This window comes from Muscardinus avellanarius (genome assembly GCF_963383645.1).
Source record: "Muscardinus avellanarius genome assembly, chromosome: 10".
Lineage (NCBI taxonomy): Eukaryota > Metazoa > Chordata > Mammalia > Rodentia > Gliridae > Muscardinus > Muscardinus avellanarius.
In genome coordinates this window covers 70536181-70552609 of record NC_137796.1, presented here as the reverse complement: position 1 = coordinate 70552609, position 16429 = coordinate 70536181, and the positions used below count along the sequence as shown (strand labels likewise).

The following is a 16429-nucleotide window of genomic DNA, read 5'->3' as shown; positions in this document are numbered from 1 at the left end:
CATCCCCCTGCCCTATGTTTTATTCTTTATTTTGAAACAGGGTCTCACTAAATTGCGGAGAGCCTAAGTGCCTGAGGCTGTCCGGGAACGGCGATCCTCCCGTCTCAGCCATCTGAATGCTGGGATTACAAGCGAGCGCCACCACGCGCGGATCATTGCAGTCTTTCAGGCCACCACAGGAAGCTAATGCGCATTCCCTACTTCAGTGTACTTCTTGCCATGATTAGGCCTCTGTGCAGATGGTAAACCGTCCCTGGCAGACGCCTGGGTCAGAGCGCCTGCGACTGTTGCTGCATCTTACTGACCGTGCTCCCTCACCCACGCGGTAGTTGACGGCCGGGCGTGGGCAGAGGGACAAAGCTGAAAGCGCTGTGCAGCCCAAGGTCGGGAGCGGTCAGGGCAGCCGCGGGGGCGGGGCCTGGCGTCGGGGCGGGGCCGGAGGCGGGGCCTGCGGTGGGTCGGGCTGGGGGCGGGGCCTGGCGGCGGGGCGGGAGTGGCAGTTGGGAGGGCTGGCCGCTCGACCTGCTCGGAGCTCGCGCGGCCGGCTCGGCGCTCGGCTGGCAAGCCTGCGTAAGACGCGCGTCCCGCTTGCTGCTCCGGGCACCGCAGTCATGTCGACCGCCATGAACTTTGGGACCAAGAGCTTCCAACCGCGACCCCCGGACAAGGGCAGCTTCCCGCTGGATCACTTCGGTGAGAGCCAGAGTAATCGGTCAGCGTCACTCTCAGTAATCGGGCTGAGAGCGGACCTCTGAGGGGCGGGGCTGAGCGAGGTCGTGAGGGGCGGGGCTGAGTGTGGGGTTTGAGGGGCGGGGCTGAGCGGGATTGTGATGGGCGGGGCTGAGCGAGGTCGTGGGGGGCGGGGCTGAGTGTGGGGTTTGAGGGGCGGGGCTGAGCGGGATTGTGATGGGCGGGGCTGAGCGAGGTCGTGAGGGGCGGGGCTGAGCGGGTTGTTATGGGCGGGGCTGAGTGTGGGGTTTGAGGGGCGGGGCTGAGCGAGGTCGTGAGGGGCGGGGCTGAGCGGAATTGTGATGGGCGGGGCTGAGCGAGGTCGTGAGGGGCGGGGCTGAGCGGGTTGTTATGGGCGGGGCTGAGTGTGGGGTTTGAGGGGCGGGGCTGAGTGTGGGGTTTGAGGGGCGGGGCTGAGCGGGGTCGTGATGGGCGGGACTGAGCGGGGTCGTGATGGGCGGGACTGAGTGAGGTCGTGAGGGGCGGGACTGAGCGGGGTCCTGCTGGGCGGGGCTGAGTGGGATTTGAGGGGCGGGGCTGAGCGGGTCCTGCTGGGCGGGGCTGAGCGAGGTCGTGAGGGGCGGGGCTGAGCGGGGTCCTAAGTAGCTGACTGAAGCTAGGGCTGAGGGTGATGATTATGAAGCTAGGGTCTAGGGCAGTCTGGCTTTAATTTGCTAAGTCTGCTTGTACAGCGTCTCGATTCATGGTGTACAGGTCAGGATCTGGGGTTCTGGATCTGGGGGCTCATCACTCTAGACCCATAGGCCATAGGCCCACCCCAGTTAGAGGCTGGTCGGGAAACTGAGGCTGGTGGACCCCGTAAAGCATCAGGTCATAGACTTCCAAGTGAGAGCTGACAGGAACTATGGCCATAAATAATGTGACAAACAGTGTCACAGATTATTCCAATCAGAAGTTTTTCATGGGCTTCCCTCTCTTTATTGTTTTTTTCTTCCTTGTACTGGGGATTGAATACTGATTTTATTTCTTATTTGTAAACAGGGTAGGTTGCTGAGAGCCTTGCTAAGTGCGGATACTGGCCTTTTTTATTTTTCTTTTCTTTTTTTGAGGTACTGGGGATGGAACCCAGGGGCATTCTACCTCCGTGCTACACCCCCACCCCACCCCCCCCCAATTGTTATTCTTTAATTTGAAACAGGGTCTCACTGAGTTGCTGATATTTCACTAAGTAGCTGAGGTTGAGAACCGTGATCCTCCTGTCTCAGCCTCCCGAATGCTGGGATTACAGGTGTGTACCACAATGCCCAGCTTCTATTTTTTATTGTTTTGAAAACAAGGTCTCACTAAGTTGCAGAGGGCCTCATTAAGTAGCTGAGACCAGCCTCTAACTTGTGATTCTCCTGTCCCACCCTCCCAAGTACTGGGATTATAAGTGTGTGCGACCACACCCGGCTTGGCATTCTACCTCTAAGCAACACTCCCAGCCCTATTTTATATTTAAATTTTGAAACAGCACCTCACTAAGTTGTGGAGAGCCTAAGTTGCTGAAGCTGGCTGAGAACTTCTGTCTCAGCTTCTTAAGTACTGGAATAACAAGTGTGCTTTTATCTGGGAAGTGTTGGGAAATATTCTTTCCCAATATTTTATTATGAAATTTTCAAAAACAGCAGCGTTGAAGAAATTTTTAGTACACAGTCTCCTATCCACCGCCTCAATTCTGCCCTTAACAGTCTGCATTTTTTTGAGACGGAAACAAGGTTTGTTTCCAGTGCTGAGGATGGAACTCATGCATGCTAAGTAGGTTCAGTGTCACTGATCCACGCCCCCAATCCTAAGGAAACAAATTATTATCATTTGTTGTTTCTGTTTCTGTTTTTGCTTTTGTTTTTTGGCACTGGAGATTTAATATAGGGATATTTCACCTTCGAGCTACACTGTAACCCTGTTTTAGTTTTTATTTTTATTATTATTAGTGGTACTGGGGATGGAACCCAGGGGCATTCTACCTCTGAGCTATCCCCCAGCCCTATTATTTATTCTTTATTTTGAGACTGGGTCTCACTGAGCTGCAAAGGGCCTCACTAAGTAGCTGAGGCTGTCTGGGAACTTGTGATCCTCCTGTCTCAGCCTCCCAAATGCTGGAATTACAAGCATTCACACCATTCCCAGCTTAGTTTTTATTTTGAAACAAGGTCTAAGTTGCTAAGGGTCTCCCTGGTTGCTGAGGCTGGCCTAGAACCTGGAAATCCTCCTGTCTCAACCTCCTAAGTACTGAGTTTATAGGCATATGCCACCATGCCCGGCAAGAAAAAAGTTTTGTTTTTTGTGGTACTGGAGATGGAACCCAGGGGCATTCTACCTCCAAGCTATACTTCTAGCCTTATTTTTTATTCTTTATTTTGAAACAGGGTCTCACTGAGTTGCAAAGGATCTCGCTGAATAGCTGAGGCAATCTGCAAACCGCAATCCTCCTGTTTCAGCCTCCCAAATACTGGGATTACAAGCGTGTGCCACCATGCTCGGCAAGAAACAAGTTTGAAAGGAACAGTATTGCCAGGTGTGGTGGTACAAGCTGGTAATCCCATAACTTGGGAGGCTGAGACAGGAGGATCAGGAGTTTGCAGCCAGCTTCTGCAACTTAGTAAGACCCTGTTTCAAAATAAAGAATAGCCAGGCATGGTGGGGTATGCTTGTAATCCCAGTGCTTGGGAGCCTAAGACAGGGGGATCTCAGGTTCAAAGCCAGCCTCAGCAACTTACTGAGGCCTTCTGCAACTCAGATTCTATTTCCAAATAAGAAATAAAAGTGGGCTGGGGGGGTGTAGCTCAGAGTTAGAATGTATCTGGGTTCAATCCTCAGTTTAAAAAAAGAGGAAGAAAGGAACAGCATTGCTGCCCTTAAGACTTCTGTGTTAGCAGGTCACATTTCCACTCTGGAAAGAAAATCCCATCTTTCTTTTCATTCTAGGTGAATGTAAAAGCTTTAAAGAGAAATTCATGAAGTGTCTCCGTGACAATAATTTTGAAAATGCTTTGTGCAGAAATGAATCCAAAGAATATTTAGAGTGCAGAATGGAAAGGCAAGTACACGCTGGCCGTGGGGACAGCGACCCCCACCCGTCGGACCGGAGCTCCCCCCCTCCCCCCAGGCCATTCCGATATTCCTCATGCCGCCCTGGGATTCACCTTACCTATTTCAGAACTTTAGCTGTTTGCTGGTGAAATTGCAGCTCACGAGATGAGACGGTCCTAGCGACTGTTTGACAGTCCTGGGAAACTTCTTGAGCAATAGCACTGTACCTGACTGCATTCCCCAGAGCATTTGTTCTCCAAACTCGGGTGCTGCTGACCTGGCACCGAGCTTTGAGAATCGTACATCAGAAAAATGCTGACGGAGTCAAAAGGTTTGAAGGTTGTATGGGGACGTCGTTTATTTCTTTCACATTCTCAGACCATAAAAATATGCACAGTATTGTTTTGTTCCACTTAAAGCTATTTGGGACGGGACAAGGAAGATAATAGGCTATTTAAGAAATGTTGAAAGACGAGTGATTCTTCCTGTTTCAACCAAAATTCCCCAGCATTCACTTTTTTTTTTTTTCCAGTACTGGGAAAGGAACCCAGGGGCGTTCTACTTTTGAGGTACACCCCAGCCCTATTTTTTTTCTTTATTTTGAAACAGGGTCTCATTGAGTTGCAGAGGGCCTCACTAAATAATTGAGGCTGCCCACGAACCGCGATCCTTCTTTCTCAGCCTCCCAAATGCTGGGAAAGCATTTCTCACCCTGATCTGCAGAGCTTTTCTTTGCTTTTTTTTTTTTTTTTTGGTGGTACTCCGGGCTGCACTCCCAGACACCTATTTTTTATAATTTTTTTTTTATCTGGAAACAGGGTCTCTTAAGCCAGCAAGGCTGACTTCGAATTTGAGCAATCCCTCTGTTTCCACCTCCCAAGCGCTGGGATTACAAGCGTGCGCTACCACGCCTGGCATCCCTGCTCTATCTTTTATTCTTTATTTTGAAACCGGGTCTCACTGAGTTGCAGAGGGCCTCACTAAGCAGCTAAGACTGTCTGTGAACCATGATCCTCTGGTCTCAACCTCCCGAATGCTGGGATTACAAGCGTGCGCCACCGCGCCCGGCCTGCAGAGCTCTTACATAAAATAAGAGCTATTCTGGAGCTGAGCATGGTGGCGCACTAAATAAATATTTTTATTTAGTGTCACTAAAGCTATTTTGCAACTCAGTGAAACTCTTGAGACCCTGTTTCAAAATAAAAAATAGGGCTGGGGGTGTAGCTCGGAGATAGAATGCCCCTGGGTTCCATCTCCAATACAGCAAAAAAAAAAAGAAAGAACTTTTCTGTGAATGTGAAAAAGCATATAATATGTAATTATGTAATAGAGGTGGGTGCACTTTTTTTTTTTTTTTTTTTTTGCTTGAGGTTGCAATCAGCTCCGTGTGGAATTGTCTTCAGATAGCCTCATCCACTCGAGACAGGTTGACATCAGAGGCTCACTTTCACATTTTTTAAAAATTAATTAATTAATTAATTAATTTATTTATTTCTGTGGTACTAGGGATGGTACTCAGGGGCATTCTACTTCCGAACTATACCGCCAGCCCTGTTTTTTAATTCTTTATTTTGAAATAAGGTCTCACTAAGTCGAGGAGGGCCTCACTAATCATTTTTCGTTTTGAGCAACAAACTCAGTGGGGCCTGGTGGAATATACCTGTGGTCCTAGTTCTTGGGAGGCTGAGACAAGGCGATTGCAGGTTCAAAACCAATCTCAGCGGCAAATAGCAAGACTCTCAGCAGCCTGGTGAGACCCTGTTTCAAAACAAAAAGTCAAATAGGGCTGGGGAGCCAGGCATAGCGGCACACTCTGTAATCCCAGTACTTGGAAGGCTGAGTTGGGAGGAGCACAGGTTCATGGCCAGCCTGAGACCAGCTAGACCCTCCGCAACTTAGTGAGACCCTGTTTCCAAATAAAATATAGGGCCAGAAGTGGTGGCACATACTTGTAATCCCAGCATTTGGGAGGCTGATATCATGGTTCGCAGACAGTCTCAGCTACTTAGTGAGGCCATCTGCAAGTTAGTGAGACCCTGTTTCAAAAATAAAGAATAAAGAATAGGGCTTGGGTGTAGCTCAGAGGTAGAATGTCCCTGAGTTCCATCCCCAGTACCGCAAAAAATAAATAAACACACACACACACACACACACACACACACACACACACACGGCCAGGGATGTAGCTGAGAGGTAGAATGCCCTGGGCTCATTCACCAGTACCACACATATACACACACAAAAAGAAGAAGAAGAAGAAGAAGAAGACAAAACTCAGACACTTCCCTTAAGGTAGAGGTGTTTGCAAGGGACAAGGGACACTGTTGTGGCTCTAAGGGTGATGGGCTTTGACAGTGTGGACCTCCTGTGAGGCCCTTGTCCCTCCTTAAAGGTGTTTTTTGAGCTCACGGAGACTTGAATTGCACATTGAATGCGGACACAGTGACAAGCTTGAAATTCCAGTACTTGAAAGGCCACTGCAGGAGCATTACAGACTCAAGGCCAGCCTCAGCAACTTAGCAAGATCCTGGGTTTTTGTTGTTGTTTTTTGTTTTTCCTTGTTTTGTTTTTTTGTGTGGTATGGGGGATGGAACGCAGGGGCATTCTACTTCCAAGTGATACCTCAGCCCTATTTTTTATTCTTTATTTGGAAACAGGGTCTCACTGAGTTGCAAAGGGCCTCACTAAGTAACTGAGGCTGGCTTCACACCTGCGCAATCCTCCTGTCTCGGCCTCCCAAATGCTGGGATTGCAAGCATGCACTACCTCGCCCAGCCAGCAAGATCCTGTTTTGAAATAAATAATTAACAAAGTCTGGGGGTAGTGCTTGGTGGTAGAGTACTTCTGGGTTCAATCCCCAGTACCAAAAAACAAATAATAAGATAATAAATGAGCTGCACATTAATTAGAGCCATATCTTTGTGTGTGTGTGGGGGGGGTACTGGGGGTGGAACCCAGGGGCTTTTCTACCTCCGGGCTATACTCCCAGACCTATTTTATATTTTATTTGGAAACAGTCTCACTAAGTTGCTGAGAGCCTCACTAAGTAGCTGAGGCTGGCTTTGAACCTGCATGATTACGAGCTGTTCCACCAGGCGGTTTAGAGCCATATCTTTGAATTACTATCTTAAACTGATGGTATCACTGGGAATGGTGGCACATGCTTGTAATCTCAATTTTTGGGAGGCTGAGACAGGAGGATCATGGTTCAGGTGGTTCACGGCCAGCCTTAGCTACTTAGTGAGGCTGTTTGCAACTAAGTGAGACCTGTTTCAAAACAAAAAAATGAATTAAAAAAAAAAATAGGGCTGGGGGTATAGCTCAGACATAGAATGCCCCTGGGTTTTATCCCCAGTACCTGGGGGTGGGGGGACTGATACTATTTTGAGGGTGGGGACTGAGGAAGGTGGGTAGGGACTCTACCACTGAGCCATACCCCTGCCCTGTCTATTTATTTATGCTTATTTATATATTTGTACTGGGCTGGGTGTGGTGGCGCACGCTTGTAATCCCCACGCTTGGGAGGCTGAGACAGGAGGATCGCATGGGTTCGAAGTCAGCCTCAGCTACTTAGTGAGGCTTTCAGCAACTTAGTGAGACCCTGTTTCCAAATAAAATATAAAAAAAGGTCTGGGAGTATAGCCCGGAGGTAGAAAGCCTCTGGGTTCCACCCCCAGTACCACCAAAATAAAATAAAATAAAAAATATATATTTGTACTGGGGGTTATACCAGGGGCATTCTACCTCTGCACGACACCCCAGCCCTTTTTGTTTTTTTATTTTGAAACTAGGCCTCATTAAGTTGCCATGCGCTGGCCTCTTAACTGAGATGCCCTCTCATTGCTGCCAGGCTTTAGAGGTGATAAAGGTAGCCTCTCCCTGCTCCTGAGCGGGAGCAGGCCTCCTGCCTCTCCCAAACATAGTTTCAGAGCGCTCATAAGAAGCCCCACCCAGGGAAGCTGGTGGAAGGTAGCAGACAGGGTTCACATGCCTGAGCCGGGCGCAGTGCCGCGGCCAGGCCACCGCCACTCCTGGGGTCCCTGCAGAGGGAGTGGCTGCTGGGGATTGCTAGGTTACTGACCTGCCTGATGATGGCTTCCCAGCAGAAACTGCAAAGGCCTTCTCTTTCTGAATTTGGCCCTGGGGGGAGCTGCCTACGTCTCCCCTGTCTCAGCTAGCTCAGCCCTCTGTGACGCAGCTGCTTCAGGCCTGCTGGGACAGGGCAGGGTCCGGTGGCTCTATTAATTGAGCAGATGACATTTAGGTAAATGTGTTTCTGATTTTATTATTTATTTATTTACTTAAATACTTTTTGTAATGCTGGGGAATGAACCCAGGGCATTTTATCTCTGAGCTATACCCTATCCCTTTTTACTTTTTGTTTTTGAAACAGAGTCTTGCTGGGTTGCCGAGAGTCTTGCTATGTTGCTGAGGTTGGCCTCAAACCTTTGATCCTCCTATTTTAAACTCTCAAGTACTGGCATTACAGGCATGTGCCGCCAAGCCTGGCTGGTCTTTTTTTTTTTTTTTTTTTTTTTTTGTGGTACTGGGGATGGAACCCAGGGGCATTCTACCTCTGAGCTACACACCAGCCCTATTTTTTATTCTTTATTTTGAAACAGGATCTCACTGAGTTGCAAAGGGCCTCACTAAGTAGCTGAGGCTGTCGTGAACCATGATCCGCTTGTCTCAGCCTCCCGAATGCTGGGATTACAAGTGTAATCACCACACCTAGCTCCATTTATTTTGGCCATAGACTTTTTTTTTTCTCCTCTGGTACTGGGGATTGAACCTAGGGAAATTCCATCTCCGAGCTTTACCTCCAGACCTTTCTGGGTTTTATTTTATTTGTTATTTATTCATTTTGTGTGGAGGGGTACTAGGATTGAACATAAAGTGTTCTACCTCTGAGCTGTGCCCCCAACCCTACTTTGTGTGTGTGTGTGTGTGTGTGTGTGTGTGTGTGTGTGTGTGTGTGTTTGTTTGTTTATTGCAGTACTGGGGATGGAACCCAGGGATTTTCTGCCTCCAAACTATACCCCCAGCCCTATTTTTTATTCTTTTTAATTTATTATTTATTTATTTAGTGTGGGGGGGTGGTGGTACTGGGGATGGAACCCAGGGCCTTCTACCTCCGGGTTACACTCCTACTTTTTTTTTTTTTTTTTTTTTTTTGGTGGTACTGGGGTTCCTGGAAGCCCTTCTATCTCCGGGCTACACTCCCAGACCTATTTTTACATTTTTATTTGGAAACAGGGTCTCCTAAGCCAGCGCGCACGTGGCTGGCTTCAAACCTGCGCGATCCTCCTGTCTCTGCCTCCCAAGCGCGGGGATTACAAGCGTGCGACACCGCGCCCGGCAATTTTTTTATATTTTATTTGAAAACAGTAAGTTGCTGAGAGCCTAAGTAGCTGAGGCTGGCTTCGAACCTGCGTGATCCTCCTGTCTCAGCCTCCCAAGCGGGAGCCACCAGCCTGACAGTGCTCCTCTCTGGCTGCACTTTCCAAAGACATAGAAAAATGTCCAGGAGGCCCGGCACTGTCTTCCACGCCTGTAAACCCAGTACTTGGGAGGCTTCGACAGGAGGATTGCAGGTTTGAGGACCGCCTCAGCAACCTAGAGAGACCCTATTTAAAAATTAAAAAAAAAGAGGGCTGGGGATGTAGGTCAGAGGTCCAGGAGCCCCCAGGGAGCGTGTGTGAGGCCAGGAGCTGTGCGTGGCGGGCCGTGCGCTCCTGCCCACCCTTCTCCACACCTCCCTCCTTAACAACTTTTCTGTTTTCTTTTAGGCAGCTGATGGCACAGGAGCCACTGGAAAAACTGGGATTTAAAGATTTGATCGATGGGAAATCAGAGGCAGAAAATTAAATCTTGATGAGATGACCACTGGGCTGTGTCCAGGGGCCACCCAGAGTGGACACAAGACCTTGCTGCTCAGGAGCTTGCCGGCCTCAGGACAGAACGGGCGGGACTCTGAGCCAGGGGCGTGGCTTGTCTTCGGGAACACCTGGAATCATTTTCCAAAATTGCCATTGCTTTTAGATCCTGGTTTGCTCTTAAGAGAGTGACTTTGTCTCTCAATTCCTGGAGGAGGCTCAGAGCCAGAGGCAGGAATGCCGAAGCAACCTCCGGCTCGGCACAGCCTCCCTGGCCGCGCGCTGAATGCCCTCCAGCTGCCGAGTGTGCACAGGTCTCAGCCCTTTTCACACAGATTCTGCCGGGAAATAACTTCCCCAACAAAATGTTTTGTACTCATAGATACATATGCCATTTCATTTTCTTTTTAACAAAACTAGGGTACAAAAGAGAAAGTGAAAAATTATTTGGCTTTTAGCCAGATGTGGTGGCGCACACTTGTAACCCCAGCATTTGAAAGGCTGAGACAGGAGGATCCAGGTTCGCGGACAGCCTCAGCTACTTAGTGAGTCACTTTGCAACTCAGTGAGACCCTGTTTTAAAATAAAGCATAAAAAATAGGGCCAGAGTGTTGTTCGAAGGCAGAATGCTCCTGGGTTCCATCCCCAGTACCACACACACATAAAAAAAGTTATTAGGCTTTTGACACATTTGACTTCTTGAGGGTTTTGTTGTTATTGTTTATGCCTAGCACCAAGTATCTTCATAATCAAAGGGTCGTTTTCTGATTTGTTTCTGGTATTTATTTTATAAAAACAGACATCTAAACCAGGCATGGGGCACACACTTGTAATCCCAGTACTTGGGAGGCTGAGATAGGAGGTTCCTGGTTCATGCTCAGCCTCAGCTACTTAGGCCCTCTGCAACTTAGCGAGATCCTGTTTCTAAAAAATAAAGAATAAAAATTCGGGCTGGGGATGTACCTCGGAGGTTGAATGCCCCTGCATTAAATCCCCAGCACCCCCCCTCACACACACACACACACTCACTCTCACACACATCAAAAAACAACAACCCAGACCTCTAGTTTCAATAACAAGCCAAGTGTGGTGGCACACACCTGTAATCCCAGTATTTGGGAAGCTGAGACAAGAGGATCAGAAGTTTGAGGATAGCCTCAGAAACTTAGTAAGACCCTGTTTTAAAGTAAAAAATAAAATAGGGCTGGGGTGTAACTTGGAGATAGAACACCCCTGGATTCAACCCCTAGTGCCTAAAAAAGTAAATACGGCTGGAGGTGTAGCTCAGAGGTGGAACGCCCCTGGGTTCAAACCCCAGTATCAAAATTAAATAAAAATTAAGAGGGCGAGGAGCTAGATCAGAGGTAGAGTGCTTCTGGGTTTGATCCCCAGTTCCACAGAAAACAAAACCACTCTTATTGTATCTCTGAAAGAAAAAATACAATATATTTGTAACTAGACTTACATAGGTTGTCTTCTCTTTTTTCTTTGTTTTTTGTGGTGCTGGGGATTGAATCCAGCTGTGTAGAGGCCCTCCATAATTTAGTGAGACCCTGTTTCAAGATAAAAAATAGGGCTGGGCATGGAATGCCCCTGGGTTCAGTCTCCAGCACCACACATGTGCGCGCACGTATACACACACACACACACACACACACACACACACACACACACACCTCTCATTGGACCCTGAGCTCTGGCAAAATGTGATGCAAAACAAGCTTCCAGAAACCTCTGCCCCAGACACAAGGTCACCAAGGGGATGGCGGGGACATGATGGGTGTCACTTGGCCACACGTCATCGCAGGAGGCACCTTATGTCACCCGCAGAGTATTAGGTAAAATAAAAAATATGTGAGAACGGCGGAGTGTGAAAAACACGAGAGGGGTCCGGTACACGTGGCACGGCTCTCCCGGGGATCAGGGCGAGGCACCGTGGGGCCTGCGCGCCTGTCCGAAGCTTGAGGACTTGGGCTCTCCTTTTCAAGGTACGCATCTCGCGAGATGGGGGTTTACTAGCGGGAACGCCCAATTCTCGCGGGGGTTTCGCCCCCCCCACCCGTGCAGAGGTCATGTGACGCAAAGTCACACGAGCGCAGTCCTAAGCCTGCGAGGCTGGCTTTGAACCTGCAAGATCCTCCTGTCTCCGCCTCCCAAGTGCAGGGATTACAAGCATGGGCCGCCATGCCCAACATCACATGTGATGCAAAGTCACACGAGCACAGGACCCAACTTATCACAGAGGACACGGCACCCTTCCGGGGCTCTCACCCCAAACGTGTAGCCTGAAACTAACTGAGGGAAATCAGGCAGGCCCAGACTGAGGGACAGCCTACCCAGCAGTTGACTGCTCATCGAGAGGCAAGATCAGTGAGAAATGATTCTAGTGCTTGGGAGGATTGCAAGTTTGAGACCAGCCTTGGCAAGCTTAGAGAACCCTTGTTTCAAAATGTAAAAAAGGGCCGGGGGTAAAGCTCAGAGGTAGAATGCCACTGAGTTGAATCCCCAGTAACACACACACACACACACACACACACACACACACACACACACACGTGTCAAGGTCATGAATAAAACTCACGGAGCTGGATGTGGCGCACGCTTGTAATCCCAGCATTCAGGAGGCTGAGACAGGAGGATCACAGTTCGCGTCCAGCCTCAGCTGCTTAGGCCCTTTGCAACTCAGTGAGATCCTGTTTCAAAACAAAGACTAAAAAATAGGGCTGGGGGTGTAGCATGGAACACAGTGCCACAAAAATAGATAAGTAAAAGTTAAATTTTTTTTTAAAAAGGAGTACCTGGGTATGGTGGCACATGCTTATAATCCCAGTACTTGGGAGGCTGAGATAAGAGGATCATAGGTTCATGGCCAGCCTCTGCAACTTAATGAGGTTCTTGGCAATTTAGTGAGACCGTTTTGCTGTTGGTTTTTTAGGTTGTTTTGTTTTGTTGTTGTTTTTGCATTACTGGGGAGGATTGAACCCAGGGACATTCTACCTCCAGGCTATATCCCCAGCCTGATCCCCCCTGGGGATGGAACCCAGGGGCATTCTACCTCCAAGCCACACCCCTAGTCCTATTATTTAGTTTTATTTATTTACTTATTTATTTATTTGGTGGTACTGGGGTTCCTGGAAACCCTTCTGCCTCCAGGCTACACTCCCAGACCAATTTTTTATATACTTTTATTTGGAAACAAGGGTCTCCTAAGCCAGCAAGGCTGGCTTTGAACCTGCAAGATCCTCCTGTCTCCGCCTCCCAAACGCAGGGATTACAAACATGGGCCACCATGCCTGGCTTTTTTTGTTTTTTGCTTTTTGCTTTTTGTTTTTTTTAGACAGGGTCTCATGGAGTTGCAAAGGGCCTCGTGAAGTAGCTGAGGCTGTCTGTGAACTGGGATCCTCTGGTCTCCACTTCCCGAATGCTGATTTTTTTTATGTTTTATTTTTAAACAGCATCTCACTAAGTTTCAGAGGGCCTCATTAAGTAGTTGAGGCTGGCCATCAACCTGCAATCATCCTGTCTTGGCCTCCCAAGTACTGGGATTACAAGCATATACCACCATGGCCAGGTGAGACCCTGTTTCAAAATAAAAGAATAATATCAGTAGGGAAGCCGGGCATGGTGGCGCAGGCATGGGAGGCAGAGACAAGAGGATCATGCAGGTTCAAAGCCAGCCTTGCTGGTTTAGGAGACCGTGTTTCAAAAAAAAAAAAAAATAGGTCTGGGAGTGTATCTCGGAGGGAGAAGGGTTTCCAGGAACCCCAGTACCACCAAATAATAATAATAATAATAATAATAATAATAATAACAACAACAATAATGATGATGATGATGATGATGATAATATCAGGGTAGGGGTGTAGGTTGGAGGTAGAATGCCCCTCCGTTTAGTTCTCAGTACCTCTACCCCCCAAAAAGTACAATTACATTAAAAACTCCACGTTTCTGGCAGGGCATGGTGGTTCATGTTTGTAATGCCAGTACTTGGGAGGCTGAGACAGGAGGATCACAGCTTTGCAACCAGCCTCAGCTATTTAGTGAGGCCCTCCACAACTTGGTGAGACCCTGTTTCAAAATAAGGAATTAAAAAAAAATAGGACTGGGTTGTAGCTTGGAGGTAGAATGCCCCTGGGTTCACAAAAAATAAATAATAATGATAAAAATAAAATTAAAAAATAAAGAATAGCCGGACGTGGTGGCGCACCCTTGTAATCCCCACGCTTGGGAGGCGGAGACAGGAGGATCGCGCAGGTTCGAAGCCAGCCGTGCTAGCGTAAGAGACCCTGTTTCAAAAATATAAAATAGGCCTGGGAGTGGAGCCCGCAGGTAGAAGGGCTTCCAGGAACCCCAGTACCACCAAAAAGAAAGAAAGAGAGAAAGAGAGAAAGAAAGAAAGAAAGAAAGAAAGAAAGAAAGAAAGAAAGAAAGAAAGAAAGAAAGAATAGGACTGGGAATGTATTTTGGAGGTAGAATCCCCCCAGGGTTTAATCCCCAGTAACCACACACACACACACACACACACACACACACACACACACACACACACACCTTCGTGCTTTACATATCAAAGCTGGTTTTCCTTGTCTTGTAAAGCGTTGAAGGTGGGACAGTTCCTGAATCTTCTTTCTGGTGATAGAATAAGGTGCGTGTTGCTCTGGAGCGCCACACACGCTGGATTACGGTTTGTACAAATGAATTTACGAGCAGTATCTTTTGCTGTCGGAGCATCACTGGTCATACAGTGAGACCAACCATGGTGCTCGGGAGGCCCTGTGCTTCTGTCCACATCCCAGGGATGGAAGCCAGGAGCCTTCTGCTTCTGAGCTACACCCCCAGCCCTGTTTATTTAATTAATTAATTAATTAATTATTTGCAGTACTGAGGGTGGAACCCAGAGGCATTCTACCACCAAGCTATATCCCTAGTCCTATTTTTATTCTTTATTTTGAAAAAGGGTCTCACTAAGTTACAAAGGGCCTCACTAAGTAGCTGAGGCTGGCCACGAACCGTGATCCCCCTGTCTCAGCCTCCCAAGTACTGGGATTACAAGAGTGCCCCACCATTTTTTTTTTTTTTTTTTTTTTGGGTGGTACTGGGGATGGGACCCAGAGGCCTTCACCTCTGGGCTATACTCCCAGACCTGTTTTCTATTTTATTTGGAAACAGGGTCTCGCTAAGTTGCTGAGAGCCTCACTAAGTAGCTGAGGCTGGCTTCGAACCTGTGCGATCCTCCTGTCTCAGCCTCGCAAGCGCGGGGATTACAAGCGTGTGCCACCACGCCCGGCTCATTTTTTGTTTTGAAACCAGGTCTAAATAAGTTGCTGAGAGCCTCCCTACATTGTTGAGTCTGGCCTTGAACCGGCAATCCTCTCTTCTCAACCCCCAAGTTCTGGAATTACAGGCTACCCTGCCCAGCTAACTCCCACATTATTTGCCCTGAAGACACAGAGATAGCCACAGACCAGCTGCAGCCTGCACTTCAGAACCTATGTGAAGTCGCTTTTTTTTTTTTTTTTTAATTTTGAAACAGGGTCTTGCTAAATTGCTGAGAGTCTAAGTTGTTTAGGCTAATCTTGAACCTGCGATCCTCCAGCCTCAGCCTCCTAAGTACTGGGATTACAGGTACGTATCATTGTGCCTGGCTGGCAATTATTTGAAAGTAAAAAGTTATAAAATTTGTGTATGAAGCTCTCATTTTGAAGTAAATGCCTTCCAAGCAGAGATAACATGGGTGGTTTCAGAGGAATGGGAGCACTGTGTACACAGCATGGCGCCACGCCCAGGGGTCGGACTGTTAGACTGCCTTACACAGGAGCGGGAACTGTTGGACATTGATTTTCTGGGTTTGGTTTGCAAACAGGCAGTGCTAGGAATCCGGAGGGCTTATCTACCCGCAAAGCTTCCCCTGCAATGCATTTGGCCCTATGTCATTGTCATGTAAAGAATGCACTTTATTTACTCTGACCACCTGTCAGTACAAGCCAATAAAACCCTCAAAAGGCACTCAGGGAGCCCCGCGCGTGGTGGCGCACGTTTGTAATCCCAGCATTTGGGAGACTGAGACCAGAGGATTGCAGTTTGCAGACAGCCTCAGCTACTTAGTGAGGCCCTTTGCAACTCAGTGAGACCCTGTTTCAAAATAAATAATAAAAAATAGGGCTGGGGGTGTAACTCAGGGGTAGAATGCCCCTGGGTTCCATCCCCAGTTCCTATAAATAAATACATTAATTAATTAATAGCGCTGGAGGTGTGGCTCAGAGGTAGGCTGCCCCTGGGTTTCATCCCCAGCACCACAACACAAAAACCAAGATGGAGACTGCCCTGGAGGCCAGCAGAGCTCCTTTTTGGTCTGGCTCTCGACGGCCTGGGATGGGGAACCAGACGTGCCCAGGGCCTCATTCACACAGGTCCTGTTGAGGCAGAGCCTGGGCACCTGGGATCTGGGACCCGCTCCATGTGCTGGCTCCATCCACCTGCCGTGAGAAGCCAGCGGGTTCCCCCTCTGCAGTGCAGTCTCCTGGGTTTGCTTCCTACGGCTGCACTAACCACTGTACTCAGGCTTCAAGCCACACAAATCAGGAACGTAAAGTTTCGGAAGTCAGGAATGTAAAGCGGGGAGCAGGCTGCGCGCCTGCAAGAAGTTCTGGAAGAGTCTTCCTTCCAAGCCTTTGCCAGCTCCCAGCTACTGCCTCGCTGAGTGCTGCCGCCTCGAGCAGCATCCGATCTCAGCCCTCGCCCAGCGGGGGGCGCACGCCTGTCATCCCTGACTTTGGAAGATGTGATACGGA

At 48.5% G+C, this 16429-nt stretch overlaps 1 protein-coding gene across 1 annotated transcript; it reads left to right on the top strand.

Annotated features, from left to right (window-relative positions):
- Positions 1–611: 611 nt before the first annotated feature.
- COX19 (cytochrome c oxidase assembly factor COX19) lies at positions 612–9630 on the top strand (the record flags this gene model as incomplete). The annotated part of the gene is made up of 3 exons (XM_080703811.1): positions 612–693; positions 3658–3773; positions 9556–9630. The coding sequence occupies 3 exons, from the start codon at positions 612–614 to the stop codon at positions 9628–9630; spliced, it is 273 nt and encodes a 90-aa protein (XP_080559937.1).
- Between the last annotated feature and the right edge of the window lie 6799 nt (positions 9631–16429).